This window comes from Gekko japonicus, unplaced genomic scaffold (genome assembly GCF_001447785.1).
Source record: "Gekko japonicus isolate JY-2015 unplaced genomic scaffold, Gekko_japonicus_V1.1 scaffold1483, whole genome shotgun sequence".
In the NCBI taxonomy this organism is placed as follows: Eukaryota; Metazoa; Chordata; class Lepidosauria; order Squamata; family Gekkonidae; genus Gekko; species Gekko japonicus.
This window is the reverse complement of record NW_015163134.1, coordinates 138,122-154,971: the sequence shown is the minus strand read 5'-3', so window position 1 is coordinate 154,971 and position 16,850 is coordinate 138,122. Positions and strand designations below refer to the sequence as shown.

General features: G+C 42.5%; 1 protein-coding gene across 1 annotated transcript in view; it reads left to right on the top strand.

The window, feature by feature from the left end:
* The first annotated feature begins 4,201 nt into the window (after window positions 1–4,201).
* ARMC3 (armadillo repeat containing 3) overlaps window positions 4,202–16,850 on the top strand; it is a 72,086-nt gene continuing 59,437 nt past the window's right edge. Inside the window, 2 exon segments of the mRNA XM_015406957.1 lie at window positions 4,202–4,227; window positions 12,450–12,498. Of these exon segments, the coding sequence (XP_015262443.1) occupies window positions 4,202–4,227; window positions 12,450–12,498 (75 nt within the window).

Sequence of the window (16,850 nt, the reverse complement as noted above, 5' to 3'; positions counted from 1 at the left end):
CATCTTCTTTGACCTTCAATCTTTCCCAGCATCAGGGTCTTCTCCAGTGAGTGCTCCCTTCTCATTTGGTGGCCAAAATATTTGAGCTTCAGTTTCATTATCTGGCCTTCCAGGGAACAGTCAGGGTTGACTTCTTTTAGGATTGACTGATTTGATCTTCTTGCAGTCCAAGGGACTCTCAAGAGTCTTCTCCAGCACCATAGTTCAAAAGAATATATTCGTCGGCGCTCCATATGCTTATCCAATTCCCTCTTGAAGCCATCCATGCTTGTAGCCACCACCACCACCTCCTGTGGCAGTGAATTCCATGTGTTAATCACTCTTTGGGTGAAGAAGTACTTCCTTTTATCGTTCTAACCTGACTGCTCAGCAATTTCATTGAGTGCCCACGAGTTCTTGTACTGTGAGAAAGGGAGAAAAGTACTTCTTTCTCTACCTGCTCTGTCCCATGCATAATATCCAAATATAGCTTCAACACAGCAGAACAGCCTCGTCTGCAGCAGTCAAGCAGAACCCCCTCACTTCAGGGGCTGGTAAATTGGGAGCCACTGCAGCCGCTTTCATACCTCTTCACTAGGGTTGCCAAGTCACTTACGTCTTTTAGTGGTGGAGTGGTGGTCCCATTCCGAGACATTCACGTGTGTGCCCTGACGATGTCGCCCGGAAGGGACATCATTACGCTGGGGCCGTCGCCAGGTGACACTCTAGCAATCACCCTGAAAATTCTATGGTACCATAGAGTTTTCAGGGTGATCAGTAGAGCATCGCCTGGCGACAGGCCTGGTGTGATGATGTCACTTCCGGGTGACGGCATCACGCTGAGCACATCAGCCCGATGTGGCCACTTCAGGGGTGGGGTTCCCCCCGCTGGCCAGATCCCGGACTGGCGGATTGGGGGTCCTTTAAGCAGGGGAACTCCCGCCGCCTAGGGGCACCTGGCAACCCTACACTTCACTCTGCCTGCAGCTCTGGGGATGCTGTCCAGATGGCTGCAGGGGTCAGCGTTTGCACATGGGAGTGCAGACAACCCTCTGTTAGGGCATGGGAGCGTCTGCCCAGCATTGCACTGCTGGGTCCCTGTCCGCCCATGTGGGTTTTCCTCTGCACCCCCCACCCAGCCCATGGGGCCTTGCAGTGAGGACACACCAACTTGGAGCTTAACAGTTGCTGTCCTTTATAAAGTTTATATCTCCGGTACCTAGCATTAGGTTTTTTGGTACACATGGCCTGGCCCGACAAAGTGACATTTATGTCCGATTTGGCCTTCATAACAAATGAGTTTGACACCTCTGTTCTAGAGAACTCAGTGTTGTACTGGGGTGCAGCTATTCACTTCCTGTATCTTTATATTTTATATGATCCTGATCTTTTTCCTTTGTAGTTTAATCTGCCTATCCCTAGATAAGAATGAGCTTTGACTGGCCAAGTGAACCTAATTGAATTTTAGGTAGTCAGCTGCTTTGGTCCGAAGCAGTAGAACAAATTTAGAGTCCAGTGGCACCTTTAAGACCAACAAAGGTTTATTCAAGGTATGGGCTTTCATGTGCAGGCACACTTTTTCAAATACATTGGAATGGAAGGCAGAGTTCAAACTTATAGACAGAGGCTGAACAGCAAATTAACATGTAACATGATAAAGATGTTTTAAGATACGCAAAGACAAAACTAAATAACAACCTAAGGTTATAAGGTCGACAGTTGTTTTGATTTAATTAAGTGGGGGAAAGACAGTAAAACAATAAATATGTCAAAATAGGGGATAAATGCGTAAAGGCGTCTTTTCTAATTGTGGGAAGTAACTTTGGGATCTAACCTTTGTTGGTCTTAAAGGTGCCACTGGACTCTACATTTGTTCTACTAGTTTAATTTTGTTCATGCTTTAGCTAGTGCCTCCTCCCCACCCCTTGACTCCAGAGGTCTCACTGTGTCACAGCTAAACAATTTGTGCGCATGTTGCTTTGCTCTCTATTCACATCAGTCAGTTTCCTTCTTTAGATCCCAAAGTTAATATTCTTCTTGCCAACATCACAGCTAGGGATGGCTAAGGGCTCTGTTCTCAGGGAATGTCTCTCCTACAGCAGCATAATGAGCCTTGGTTTCAGCAACTTAGCAAGTACTGTGTGGAAAAGAAGCAGGGAAGATACTGACTTGTGTGGGAGTATTTTAGGGCTTTAGAAAACAATGCCTTTCTGGAGTATACATCTTTCAAGTTCTTATCAAATCAGTGGGGGTCATCATGGCTAGAATTTCATGATGTCATCTTTAGGGACTCAAGGCTGCTGTTGTATTTGAAAGAGGTATCCAAAGAAGGAAGAAAGATGGAAGTGGGAGCCAGGAAACAAACTAGCGGCACCCTGGCACCCTTAGTACCACACTGGGGATCACTGTCTTAGAATATTGAATGGGCATCCCTTCTGCATAGTGGGAATGAGTGGAAACAGCCATTGAGATATAGTGGTTTTGTTAGAGTGTCATACTGGAGAGACCCAGGTTCAGATCCCCCAGTAAATTATGAAGCTCACTGGATGACCAATCTTTGTTGGTCTTAAAGGTGCCACTGGACTCTAAACTGTAACAACATTAAATCAACATTTGCAGCCTCAGCTTAATAAGGTGTTATCGGCTTATAATATAGCAAATGTGAACTAATGTACACACTCCAAATGCACAGCATTTTTAAGGTTAGAAATGGAAAACAGAACTTAATCTAATTATGCTGATACTTTCTTAAGAAGCACTTTAATTTATAACCCTTTTGATACGATTAGCTTTTGAGGGAGGTCCTCCTAATTTTCTTGATAAAAATGTCCTGCTGTTCATTTAAAAGAACTGATGGAAGAGCTGCCATGTCCCATTTCTTTTAGGTTCCTATTAAAATGCTTTTTCCTACAGTCTTGTCCCTCTTGGGAGGAAGGATTTTACTGTGCATCTCAGCAAGACATTTGAAATCTCACACATAATTTTTAGAAGCTTTTTCCATTCAGATTGTTTGTCACAGCTTGCATTCCCTCCAAGGAATTGCTAGAGTAGCTTCATCTAGAAATCTGGTTTCTGCCTAAGGAACCCTCTAACTGCAGAGATGGAATAGACTTTATCATGTTTTGTTGTTTGTCTCCTTTAATTACACAAATGAGTGACTATGGATTACACTCAGAATTGTACAATACGTAGGAAAATATGTTTCCTTTTCAGAGTAATTTGACAATATGCCCAGGGCTTGGTGTCCAGAGTTCTCAGCTGAGAGTTGATCTTGCAGTCTGTCTTGTCTTTTGGTGAACACTGGACTGAACTGAACCAAAGGCCTGGGCAGCTATAACACTATAGGTCACTGCATTTATATGCTTGCTATTTACTGTGGTTAAACATGAAATACAAACTTCTTCTCCCCAGCCCCTTAAGTCCCTGGTGTGAATTTCCCATGGTGGCCTTAAGCATCATTATCGCCTATGATGGCACCATCCTTAATGCCAGCTGGGATTCCCCATGAGCTAAGATTTGAAGCAAATGAAAAAAATTGAATAATGATTTGGTGTGATAATCTGAAACAAATTTATATTGAAAATAGAAATGCATTATACCAAGAGTTGCTGATTGGGTGTACCTCACAGGGTTGTCAAGAGGATAACATGGAGGAGAGTGATGTAAGCCATTTTGGGGCCTACTGGGGAGATAGGCAGGATTTAAATGAATGTTATAAATAAGTATAAATAAATAAAATAATAGCCATCGGTTTAGTCATTTTAGCTTCTAGGGCTGACCTACTTTACAGGACTGTTAATATTGTGGTGGTCGCGGGAGGCGTCTGATAGAGGATCCAGTGATCTCATGCAACCACTGTTCATGGGGGGGAAATCTCCTGCCTTGTATCATTTATCTTTATTTTTTATTTGGCCTTTGATCTGGTGGGAAGGCAGCTTTAATAAAATAGTAAAATGCAACAAAAGTGTTCAAATCTGAGATATAAAAATAGTTTGCTACCAGCATCCCAGCTGAAACCAGTTGTACTGGTTAACACTTTGTCAATGAATTTCTAATAGCTGCTGAAAAGGATTTGCAAGATCCTAGAGACTCAGCTATGATCTCTCCTAGCGAAAGGTAGTGATGGTTCCATAGTCAGATCAAGTAATAATAACTGCTCTGTAGCTCACCTTACATCTTCCTCTTGCTGCCTTCTCTCTGGAGGAGGCAGTTGCCCTCAAAAATGACCTCTGATTCTTTGATAAAAAGGTAAGTAGCATATCTGGTGGTGCTTTCATTTATGTTGTGCTCAGTAGGCAAAACATAAAATGTGGCTGTGTTTTTCCTCTGTCATCCATGCTTTTAGAGACTCACGGGAAGTGAGGAAAGGAGTTAGGGTTTTGTAAGTGTAGCTATTCAGCCTTGTCACAAGCTGTGCTTTTGCTTTTAAAATGATTACAGACATTGTGTTTTGGGTCTGATATTGAAAGTAGATGCCTTGGTGCATCAATCAAGGCACATCTATGGAATGCAAAAATATGCTGGAGCCTTGTAGATATGAAAGAACATTTTCTGTAGTCAGAGTGAGAATTGCAAACCATTCATAGGTCATACAAATGTTTGGGCAAAGTTATTTTGCAACCCCTGTTGCAAAATATTACAGTTCTCTTAGAGGGGAGTACTCTTCTGATTGGTAATATAATGCTAGCTTTATCTTTGACTTTCAAAGGCAATTTTTGCCTTTGAGAATTTCTGCCAATGTAAGTCTATCAGCTGAGAAACTTTTTTTATGTTCAGCTTTCTGTTTTCTCTGTTTGGTCCATTTTACACCATGAATTTATCAGTCACATATTGATGTGTAGTGCCTTGTATGTGTCTTGTTTGTAACATAGATGTATAGCTTATTGTTGAAGCTAGTTGTTCCTGTGATCCTTCTGGGAATTAGACACATGACATATGCAGATTTTAAAACTGTTCACCAGTAGCACATTTTAAAGTGGATATTATGGGAGGAGTAGCCTTGTTAATCTATTAGAGACTCACAAATTGGTATATTGGTATTATCCTGTGAGCGGGTGTGACATAGTAGTCTGCGTGTCAGATAAGGACCTGAGAGACTTGTGTTCAAATCTCCATGCTTGATGGGTGACTTTGGGCCTGACCTGCCTCACAGGATTGTTATAATAAAATGGAAAAGGGAGAATTATATATGCCCCCCCTTTAGCTTCTTGAAGGAAGGGCAGGTTAAAAACGACTGCCTTCTCCCATATGAATCTACACTGTGGTCATATCTGGAGGCCCTGCTTTGGTTGCCCCCGCCATCTGAGGCTAGATGGGTGGCAACTCAAGAAAGGGCCTTCTCTTTTTGTGTCACCAAAACTTTGAAACTCCCTCCCCAGGAAGATTAATCTGTCTCCCTCTCTTGGTCTCTTGTACCAGCAAGCAAAGACTTTTTGTTTTATCTGGCCATACTCCTAATAACAGTTACTGGCCCTCCTTCTGGCATAGTTTGTTGATGTGTTTTAACTGAATTATAATTTTAAATGTGTTTTTAATTGCTCAAATGTTTTTATTTATTATTATTTATTTTATTTTTAGTATTTATAGCCCGTCCTTCCCGCAAGCAGGCTCAGGGCAGGTAACAATATAATAGCAGTACAATAAATATAATTAAAATATTAAAGCACAATAGTATAACATTGAAATTGGTGGTCACAGTCCAAAGACAGAAATTGGCTGGTTGCGAGAGGTCCCCGGCCCATTGGTGCAGATGGATATAGCCAGCTATTATTGGATGGGAGACAGAAATCTCAGGGAGGCCGTAGATGGATGTCTGCCCCCTCAGGTGAAGGCCTGGCAGAACAGCTCTGTCTTACAGGCCCTGCGGAATTGAAGAAGATCCTGCAGTGTCCTGATCTCAGTGGGAAGCATGTTCCACCAGGCAGGGGCCAGGGCAGAAAAAGCCCGACCCTGGTCAAGGCAAGACTTTCGGGCCAGGGTGTAAGGCTCTCCGGAGCATGTATGGGAAAAGGCGATCCCTCAGATATGTTGGTCCCAGGCTATGTAAGGCTTTGTAGGTTACTATCAACACCTTGAAGCGAATCTGGAACTCAACCAGCAACTAATGCAATTAGGAGAGCACCTGTTCGCACAGGCGTCACTGTGCGAGCCACCGCATTTTGTACCAGCTGTAACTTCCAGGACAGCCTCAAGGGTAAGCTTACGTAGAGCAAATTGCAGTAATCAAAACTAGAAGTGACCATTGCATGGGTTACTGTAGCTAAGTTCTGGGGAGAAAGATAGGGTCTCAGTGGTAAGCTTGGAGGGGAGAATGGCACATATAGTAACCTTCAGAAATATGATCAGTGTTAATGGACAGAAACAGCATTTTTTGGCATTTTGTCGTTTGCATTTATTTGGAATCACATGGTGTGAGGCAAAGCATCCTAATTACCTCTCAAGGGTTAATGTGATTATTAGCAGATCTGCACCAATTAGCAGGTGTCCATAGTTTGGGTCTTCCTGCTGATGCCATCCTTGTCTCTTTCAAATAGTGTTGCCAGACTTCCTGGTGGAAGTGGGGGGATCCCCTGGTGCCAGGCCCCACCTCCCTGCCGGCAATCAGCTGGGTGCTGGGGGGAACCTACCCCCCCAAAAAGAGGGAAAATCCTCTCAAATGCAGCAACGTGTCAACATAACTGCCCATGTGACCCGGAAGTGACTGTATCACTTCCGGGACATTGGGGTGGGCAACATTCTGGTATTTGGGCAAAAACTCTCTGGTGGAAGCCAAATTTACCATAGAGTTTTTGTCGAAATACCAGAGCATTGCCCCAGCGTCCTGGAAGCAGTAGTGACACTTCTGGGTCAAGTGGGCAGTGACGTAGACATGTCGTTTTAGTTGGATGGGCCTCACTTTTGCTCCCGGTACCCGACTGGTTGCCAGGAGGGACCTGGCAACTCTGCTTTCAAGGCCAGATTCAAGAATGTGGTAATTGGTTAATCGTGAGACTGTGCTCAGTTGTGTAACTAGATGGGTGGGGGGAATTAGGAGTGGCTATTAACATCTTCTGGAGAGTTCCATCAAGTGAGAACCCTGATTGGATCCAAGAGACCACCTGGTGCCAGAGGGCTATAGGCCAGAGGGAAGCCATGCTAACTGTATGCTTGTGCCATGTTAGTATGCTTTGATATATTATGCTACATCATGATGGACTACAATGTATAGAACCCTTTAGGCTACAGCTTGGACTTTTATGCTGCAAGAAGATGTGCCATCTAATACCAGGTGTTAAGTGTATTAGAAAGAATGTCAGCTTTTTTATTTCTTGCTGCTAAGGGCACTTCGGTCGGGAGGGAGGCATCTCCTGGAAATTCCAGGCCCGAGAGAAGTTAAATTTGCTGTGACTAGGGCTAGGGCATTTTCGGTGGCGGCTCCTACCTGGTGGCAGGAGCTCCCGGAGGAGATCCGGGCCCTGCGGGACCTTTCTCAGTTCCGCAGGGCCTGTAAGACGGAGCTCTTCCGCCAGGCCTTTGGATAGGAGCCGCCGCCGTCATTATTCCATCTGTACCCCTATGCCCTAGCGAATCTAACACCTGATTGCCTGGCCCCCCAAGGGTGGAGCGTGGCACTGGACACGGTTCTGAGATTGAGATCGTCAGTAGCTAGCGTGGTTAAGATCTTCCCATCTTACTGAAATTTGCTGTAAATTGTTATATCTGACTGTAATTTATTGTTTTAAACTAAATTATATGTTATTGTTTTAAATGTTTTAAACTATATGTTATTGTTTTAACCTGGCACCTTGTGCCCCTGTTAGCCGCCCTGAGCCTTCAGGATAGGGCGGGATATAAATGCAAATATAAATAAATAAATAAATAAATAAGTCGTAGAGACTATACTGCATAGTGATACTCATTTTTTAAAATTATTCAATAAACCTTTATATATTTTTACAAAGGACTGCTTTATTTGTGTGCATTTAAACCTGAGGACCCACAGGACTAGTGCTGCTCACGTAAAAAGGAGTGGGGACCCAGGCTTGGGTCCTTGGACAGATGGATAGTGTAATATAAGGACAAGGGAGACTGTCCCAGAAACTGTGTTATGTGTGTGTGGTGGGAGCAGCCAAGTTATTTACTCAAGTGATTGCCCCTCCATTTATGATCAAAGTGGGGGCGTGGAGTCTAAGGTGTGTGCAGGTGCCAGGAGCTGAACCCTGTGCTGCTTTAACTCACCATGCTGTTTCAAGCACTTTGCTCTCTCTCTCCTGGCTTGCCTCTGGAGTCAGGCAAGGAGAAAAGTACCTGCAGTGATAGAACGCAGTGAGACGGGGCTGGGGTTCAGTTTGCCCCATCCCTGGGCAACCTTTATGTAAAAACAAGATCCTCCGCATAGACCCTGCTTTATACAAGGATGGAGTAGACACAGGACTGCCTTCTCTATGTTTAGTCCAGCCCTAATTACTCTGCTTACTTGGGAGCTGCGGTGGCTCAAGTGGTTAAGATGCTGAACTGCAGGCTGTGGAAGGTCAGTAGTTCAGCAGTTTGAGACCCGGGTGCCGCATGATGGAGTGAGCTCACATGTCTAGTTCCAGCTCCTGCCAACCTAGCAGTTCGAAAGCAAGAAATTGCAAGTAAATAAATAGGTACCACTTCGGTGGGAAGGTAACAGCGTTCCGTGCGCCTTAGTGTTTAGTCATGCCGGCCACATGACCACGGAAACGTCTTCAGACAGCACTGGCTCTTTGGCTTTGAAATGGAGATGAGCACTGCAACCCTAGAGTCGGATTCGACTGGCTTTCAAGCAAGGGAACCTTTACCTTTACCTTTAATTACTCTGCAGGCTACAAATTGTAACTCATTTTTCTTCTCCTTCTCTTCATACAATGAGTGGAAATTTTGTGAGGTGGAGCCACAACATGACAGAGGAGTGTGTCATCCACTTCCTTTTTGTCCATTTATGAGTACTGTCTTTTAAATAACCTCTGTTGCACTATATTAAATATGGTTTGCTCTGTTCAGGTTGGGAACACAGTTTGGGAAGAATGAGGCTTTTATGAATAAAAGCAGGAAAGTATTGGCTCAAAGTGATAATGATTGTATCACTCTGTACCAGTTGTGCAAGCTAATCAACCAGCCATTTGCATAACTGAGAGCAAAAGGGCACTTGTTCCTTAATTGCTCAACATCTGTGTACATTGTTGTGATTCGGTGGTGGAAAATGCCATCAAGTCACAGCCAATTTATGGCAACCCTGTAGGGTGTTCAAGGCAACAAACGGAGGTGGTTTGCCATTACCTGCCTCTTGTGTAGTGACCCTGGACTTCTTTGATGGTCTCCCATCCAAATACTAACCAGGGCTGATCCTTTTTATCTTTTGAGATCTGACATGATCAGACTAAGGCTGGGTCATCCGGGAGGGATAATTCTCCTTAAACAGAACAATATGTTTGCTTTTGAGGTTGCTAGTATGCAAAAACGTCACTTGTTTTATTTTGTTCTGCTTTGAGAATGAAGCAATGAACTAGCTGTACTTGTTGGGAAAGGCAGAATTTATTTGAATCCTCTTTGTAGGCGCCACAATGAAGGAGGTAATTAAGTTTCTGAAGTGAGGCCAAAAGGCTGTTAGCCCAATAACCTCATAATTGCTTCATATGAATGCTTGTTCTTCACAAATCTTTGTGCTCTTAATTGTTGTTATTGAATTCAAAATGCATTTTTAATATACAAAAGCAGCACATTTGGAAGGTACATGCTTCAAAAACGTTTTAAGTGAATCCCAAGGTGAACATTTGATTCTCCAACACCATGAAGCTTGTGTAGTCACAACTTGCAGGGAGCAAAACGACTGATCAGTTCAAGATGGTGAGGTTAGATACTCACTTAACACTATCATAAATGGGAGGGCAAGGTTAACAGCCCTGTAGAATCAATTCAGTGATTTTAAAATAAGTACTCCATACATATTGGTTCATTTTGTTTCCTGTCGTTGAAGCTATTTGGATACCCTCTGTTCTCCCAGAGGCAAAACTATGACGTTACTCCATTTATGTTATAAATGGATGAGGGCACACTTAAGGAGCATATATTGTTAAGTTCAGTACGTAGAATCACAGACAAAATAAAATCAATATGGTAAATTGCTTTTTATGTGGGAAGCCTGAATGCTTTTGTTTAGGAATTTTGCAAGATCTGTAGGGAGGAGAATTAGCAGACTCTAAAAGGTTAAACATCCCCTTCCCTCTTCTTGAGTCTCCTCTATGAACACTGGTTGGGAAATCCATATATCACTCATAATGTCGGTCTACCGACAGTCTGGTTTCTAATGAAAAATGATATGTGTGTGTGTGTGTGTGTGTGTGTGTGTTCAAACATAGTTTGTAATAAGTTACTGTACATGCATTTCTGTTATGGGAACGCAGTAGAGTTTAACTGTATAGAAAAATGACTCTGTATCCTTATTTCAAAATACTGTTTTCTTCTGCGGTCCTCAGTTATATCATTCACATTTTCCTAATCTGATGCCTGTCTTTATGTTGTTATTGATGTGTATGTTATGCTGGATTGACTGAGTTACGATGGTTTTTGTAGTCACACAGCATGATTATATACAGTAGAGGTCCCCAACCTTTTTGAACCTACAGGTACCTTTGGAATTTTGACAAAAGGTGGTGGATGCAACCACAAAATGGTTGCTGCAGGAAGTAAGGTAGAGGTAATGGTTCCCTTGCTCGAAAGCCAGCCGACCACAAAATGACTGTCACAAGAGATAGAGTCCACCACAAAATGTCAGGAAGTGAGGTGATGCATCACTTGAATATTAAACTCTTGAACATTTCAGGCAGAAGATCTGCTTAACAGGATGCCTTTTAAATGGAACATATTGTTTAAAAATACTTCCTTGCATATACAAACCTTACCTTTAGTCACACAGTGGTGATCCTTGTGCAGTGGCTGCCAAAGCAGCTTTAAAAAAAACCAACATAGCCAATCAGATCTCCAGTGGCCAATCTGAAGATAAAGGGCCCTCCAGCCCCACTTGGACTCGCTCACTTTCTGAAAACTCTTGGTGGGGCACCAGGAAAGGCGTTGGCTTGGTGTTGTGGCACCCACATTGGGGAGCCCTGATATACAGTATGAACATCAGCCTGTGGATGACAGTAGTAGATCCCAATTTTCGCTTTTGGGTTTTTTCATGATCTACAGTTATTTCTATAATTCTATTTTCAAAGTACCTTTTTTTTCTTGGCAGTGATCCATATACATCAATCTCCTAGGTGCTTTCATTGTCTTGTTCATATTCTACAATGACCACCAATTCTCTTTCTTTTCAGTTTTCCATTTACCCGTTTTAATAAATATGTTCCATGTTGGCCAAATACAATTCCTATCTGTAAATTATAACATTGTTTAATAAAGGAACAAATACGATCTTTGCAGCACACTAATTACTGACAGCTGGCTCTGAACCCCATTCTGTGTTCTGCATAAGATAAGGAAAAGGTTTCTAGAGCTGATCTGAGTGGCTTTTATAAAGGTAGGAAAAAGCAGACAGTAGATAGGCTCCATTTTGGCCCACATCATAAAGAGCCGCTCGCTCTTCCATTCAGCACTGAAACAGGGAACCTTGGTTCCAAATGTATTTGAGTTCAGATTTAGAATTATTTCCCCAGAGGTTCCCTTCATGTCCAGTATGCTGTTTCAGGATCATTTTGTTCTCATAGCATTGCATTACATGCCAAGGAATATTACAGATTTTTGACAGGTTTGTCGGGTAACTGCAGTGCATTGTGCATGCCTTATGAATGATCTTTCCCACAAGCATCCAGAAAAACTACAGAAACATATAGTTACTATGCCTGACTGATTCTAAAATTTTGAACAGAAATAAATTAGGAATAAATAAAAATGCTGTCTGATCAACCCCCCCCAAAGAGTGGGGGTCATCTCACAAGACCGCCCCTCTCCCTCCCTCCTACTAGATTTAAAGGGCCCTCCAGCGACTGCCCCTTCCCTCCCTCCTGTTAGATTTAAATGACCCTCCAGCTGGTCAGCGGGCCATGTGGTCCCTGCCAATCAACTGAAGCCCTTTAAATCGGGCAGGAGGGGAGGGAGAGGGCTGACCAGGCGGGTGGTCGCTCTTGGGAGCAGGGCTTGGGGGGTGGGGCTTGGAGCATCCCCACCCACTCTTGGAACACCCTCCAAATCCCCCCGCTGGAGCGATGAGGGGACCTGGCAACCCTACCTGAATGTGTGTCCCCCCCAATCCAAGCAAGTATAATGAACTATTCTAGATTGCAAAAGGGAGCTGTCATTTTTTAATGTCCTCTCATGTAAAAAAATCCATGCAAGTAAAAAAACTACCTTACTGGGGGGAAAGGTCTAGACCAGCCTGGTTCCTGAGTCCTAGTTTTCTATTTTCAGAGATCTTTTTCTTTTTCTAAAAAAATTGTAGTTTGTTCATCTTCTGTTCTTTTGTTTGTTTTTAGAATGGGTAAAAAAATTAAAAAGGAAGTGGAGCCTCCTCCTAAGGATGTGGTAAGTTTATAAAATATAGCCTGTTTTAGGAATGCAGTTGTGCCACAATTATACCTTCCAAATTTGTTGTCCTCCTTCAAGCTTCTACTCCCACTTGCCTCCCCTTGTCCCTCTAAATATGTCCTTGCAGAAATAATCTCTCTTTTTGTTTTGTTTGGACTGTGTGCATAAACAGAGCAATCAGTCACAATAATTTTATAAAGAATCTTGTCTGTAAGCCTTGTCCCTCTCCACTTTACAAATGTATAAAATAATCTAGAAGCATATGTATTTCAGCTGCAAAAGGAAAAAGAAGGGAAAGTAATGTATAATCTTGGTTTTAAATCTGGAGACTATCCCTCTTTGTGGGGCATAGTTTAGTAGGCTTGAACTATACAGCTCATCTGATTATTTGTGAATTTTGACCATGTCAACAAAGCATCTGACCCTTTAACAGAGACTTGAATTAGGTATGTAGATTTATATCCCCATCTTAAACGCACAGATCCTCATCAAGAGGATAGTGTTGCCTGTCTCCAGGTTTGGTGTAGTGCTTAAGTGCGCGGACTCTAATCTGGGAGAACCAGGTTTGATTCCCCACTCATCCTGGCTGGATGGCCTTGGGCATGCCGTAGCTCTGATAAAAGCTGTTCTTGAAAAAGAGCAGTTTCTGTCAAGAGCTCTCTCAGCTCCGCCCAGGGTGTCTGTTGTGGGGAGGGGAAGGGAAAGGAGTTTGTAAGCTGCTCTGAGACACCTTTGGGTAGTGAAGGGCGGGGTATAAATCCAATCTCCTCTCCTCCTCCTCCTCCTCCAGGTGGGGCCTGAAGATTTCCTGGAATTACAACTGCTCTCCAAACTACCAAGATTAGTTTCCATGGAGAAAATGGCTGTGACGTTATACCTCATTGAGGTCCCTCCCCTCCCTAAAACCTGCCTTCCCCAGGCTACATCCCCAAATCTCTAGGAATTTTCCAACCTGGAGTTGGCAACCCTATCCAGAGGTGGAAAGGAAGATTTGCTTGAGGAATAGGTATTCTTTTAAAAAGACTTTTACGCAGAAGTTTACAGTGCAACAGAAAGAAGCTGTTTATCAGCAGAAGAAAACTACACAGTCCACATATAGTAATACAGAAGGAGAAGAATTGGATTTATACCCTGTCCTTCATTTGGAGTCTCAGAGGGGCTTAAAATCTCCTTTCCTTCCTCTCCCCACAACAGACACCCTGTGAGGTAGGTGGGGCCAAGAGAGCTCTGAGAGAACTGCTCTTGAGAGAACAGTTCTGAGAGATTTGTGACTGACCCAAGATCGCCCAGCTGGCTGCATGTGAAGGAGTGGGGAATCAAACCTGGTTCTCCACAATTAGAGTCCGCCATTCTTAACCACTACACCAAACTGGCTCTCAATGGGCTTAATGGCTAAGGACAGATTAAGGGAGGATAAGTCTATCAATGGCTACTAGCCATGGTGACTGAGGGGAATCAGTACATTTAAAGGCACTAATCCTCTGAATCCCAGAGTCAGGAGGCAACATCAGGGGAAGGCCTCAGCCTCTGTGCTGTGTTGTTGGCCGTTCAGAGGAACCGGTTGGCCATGGTGTGAGACAGGATGCTAGAGTAGATGGCCCACTGGTTTGTCCCGTAAGGCTCTTCTTATGTTCTTATCATTACATGGACATAAGTGCCATTGAAATGGATAGAATTGATATTTCTACCACTGAATGCTTTTAGGTCTCAGGTGTTAGTGAGAATGTGTTAATGTATTGAATGTTGACATTATTTCAGTTGTTAAGTGTAGGACTGCTGCAATTGATTTATGTGAACGTTGAGGTATGAAGAGTCTTACCATCAATTAATATTAGAATTTGGAATGGTCCAAACAGAGAACTGCAAAATAAATGTGGGATCAATTTTTTTTTCATGGTTATTGTGGAATTCTTTCGAAAAACTCCCAACATCAGGTGGTATCAAGATGCCTCTCCATTTCCCATAGTGTTTGTTTCTTATGTTGTGAAGTTGGCTGAGGACCTTCCCATTAAGTTTTTCACCACTGTAGAAGCAGCAGAAAGAAGCAATCTGGTGTAGGAACAGATCGACCCATCAATTCTAAAACATACAGTGTTGTGTATGCAAAGGGTATGCAAACTCTTTCCCCTCTGCCTTCCCTTTCAACTGTGGTGCCATTCAATTAAGTAGACATGTACATTCATTTCCAAAATCCAACATTTACCTTTTGTGAAAACCGCTGATTTGGGTATTCTGTTCATATATTTGATTACTCATACAGCAAATCTAACTGGAAGAAAGTGAGTGGTTGTCATCAACTGTGGTTAGCATTTCTAAAGCTGTTACCTTTGGAAAAGTTAAGAATGTGATAACAAAAAAACTGATGATTATTCTGCCTGTCTTGCAGTGTTAATGAAATAATCCATAAACAATATTTGGTGTTTAACCAAGGAATGTTGAACCAAAACTATTCAAGGAATTTGCCAGTGCATCTCTTAATTCTTTTAGTGCTGCCTTCATCTGTGCAGCATTAGGGAGGGGAAAAAAAGTTCCACTGAGTGATGCATAGGGCCAAAAAGATAAAGAGAATGGTCGAGTACTGGGGCTAATCTGTTCCACCTTGGAAGGTGAAACCTGTGTCATTATGATTACTTTCATTCACAGCATTTTGACATTATCAGAACTGAATGTCATATCATTTTTATTCGTCAGCCATCAGTGTTTGGTAGTTTTGACCTTTTGAAGTTGCTCCTTTCAGTCTTCTGTGGTTCTACAGGCATAAATTATTTTATCACCTGTACGTATCACCACCCTTTTCTATATACCGTAAATTTATATGTTAAACAAAGAAGCCCTAGTACAAACACTGAGCATGTCAGCTACTCAGACAAATTCTGTTTGCTCTTTCTTTTGTCAAGATTGACTGTTTTATTGGCCTATAACCACCTACAGATCCCACAGTAGGTCCCACAGACTCTTGTTCTTTTAGGCTTGGCAGCATACTGTGTAAAAACACTTCTCAAAACCTGTGTGGATCACTCAACTCCATACTTTATATTTCTGTGTGCCTAGTACAGACAACCTTGCTAAACTGCCGAGATTATCAGTAAAAAGTATGATTTAGTCCCATCTCTGTGTGTCAGCAGCATCATGAATCTCAATTATTCTTTTTTATTACCAGCAGCTTGACTAACAGCCTTATATACAAGGCACCTCCTTCTTGCACTCATGGAGAGAAAGCCTGAGGTCCGGTTTCCTGCTTTTCTCTGAAGAGTTAAGGGTTGAGGTTTGCTGGGGTTTTGCGCACAGTTCTGCAAGCCAAAGATCCACTCCTGCCCTTGAACATGGCTTCTTCTGAGGAGTAGGCACCATCTTCCATTTGTGCTTTGCAGGGAGACATTTTCCATGCTTGAGGACTTCACTTTCAACTTTTTCTCTCCAAAGCATAGCCAATTGGCAGTATCTCATTTTTTTAATTAATCCAAGCTGAACAGCATCTAGATCTGCGATTCAAGGACAATACAAATTGTATGGTTGGATATGCAGATTTTTTTGGTATCCAAAAAAGCAGTCAGTAGTACAGTGTAACAAGCATATCATGCAAGCTTGGGCAGAAAAGAGGAACAAAAGTTTGGCATGTAGGCAGAAACTTGCTGGAAGGCTGCATGTTTCTCAGAGATAGGACATTTGTATAAAGTTTCTGGCTGATCAGGAAGTTTCCCTGTAGAACTAAAAAGAACCTGAAGAGTAGTGGCTAGAAATGTGAAAAGTGAACAAGTCCAACTACTTCCAGGATCTCTCAAGATTGCTAGCATAGAGAAAAATTCATCACAATGATCTTGGGGATTGAGCTCATTGTTTGCAACACCTGATCCTTTCCAGCCTAATACTGAAATATAGTTTTATGCAGAGCTTTTTTTTCCTGGGAGAACCCACTAGAATGGAGTTCCAGAACCTCTTCAACAAAGTTATTTTTTAAATGCTTAGAAGTTTATGAGTTTTCAGTATACAGATTGAAAATTTCATTTCTCTCTTGAGAGTTCCGGCACCTCTTTAAAAAAAAAAAAAAAAAAGCCCTCGGTTTTTGCAACCAGAATTTTGTCTTCTAGGAAGTTTTTTTTAAATTTTGTTTTCATTAAAGTTACCCACAAGAATTTAAGGCCTATGAACAATGAAGCTGAAAACTAAGCAGCCCTTTCCCCCACCCATGAACCTCAATAAACAAAACTATCAAAAGGCAGCCTATTCGTGTTTAGTATAAAAAATGGGGTAAGCCAAAAGACTGAAAAAATGCAACATACAAATACAATATAAACGAAGCGCCATAGGTATTTCGGCAAACAGCCTTCATGTCAGCCTTTAATGGAGGC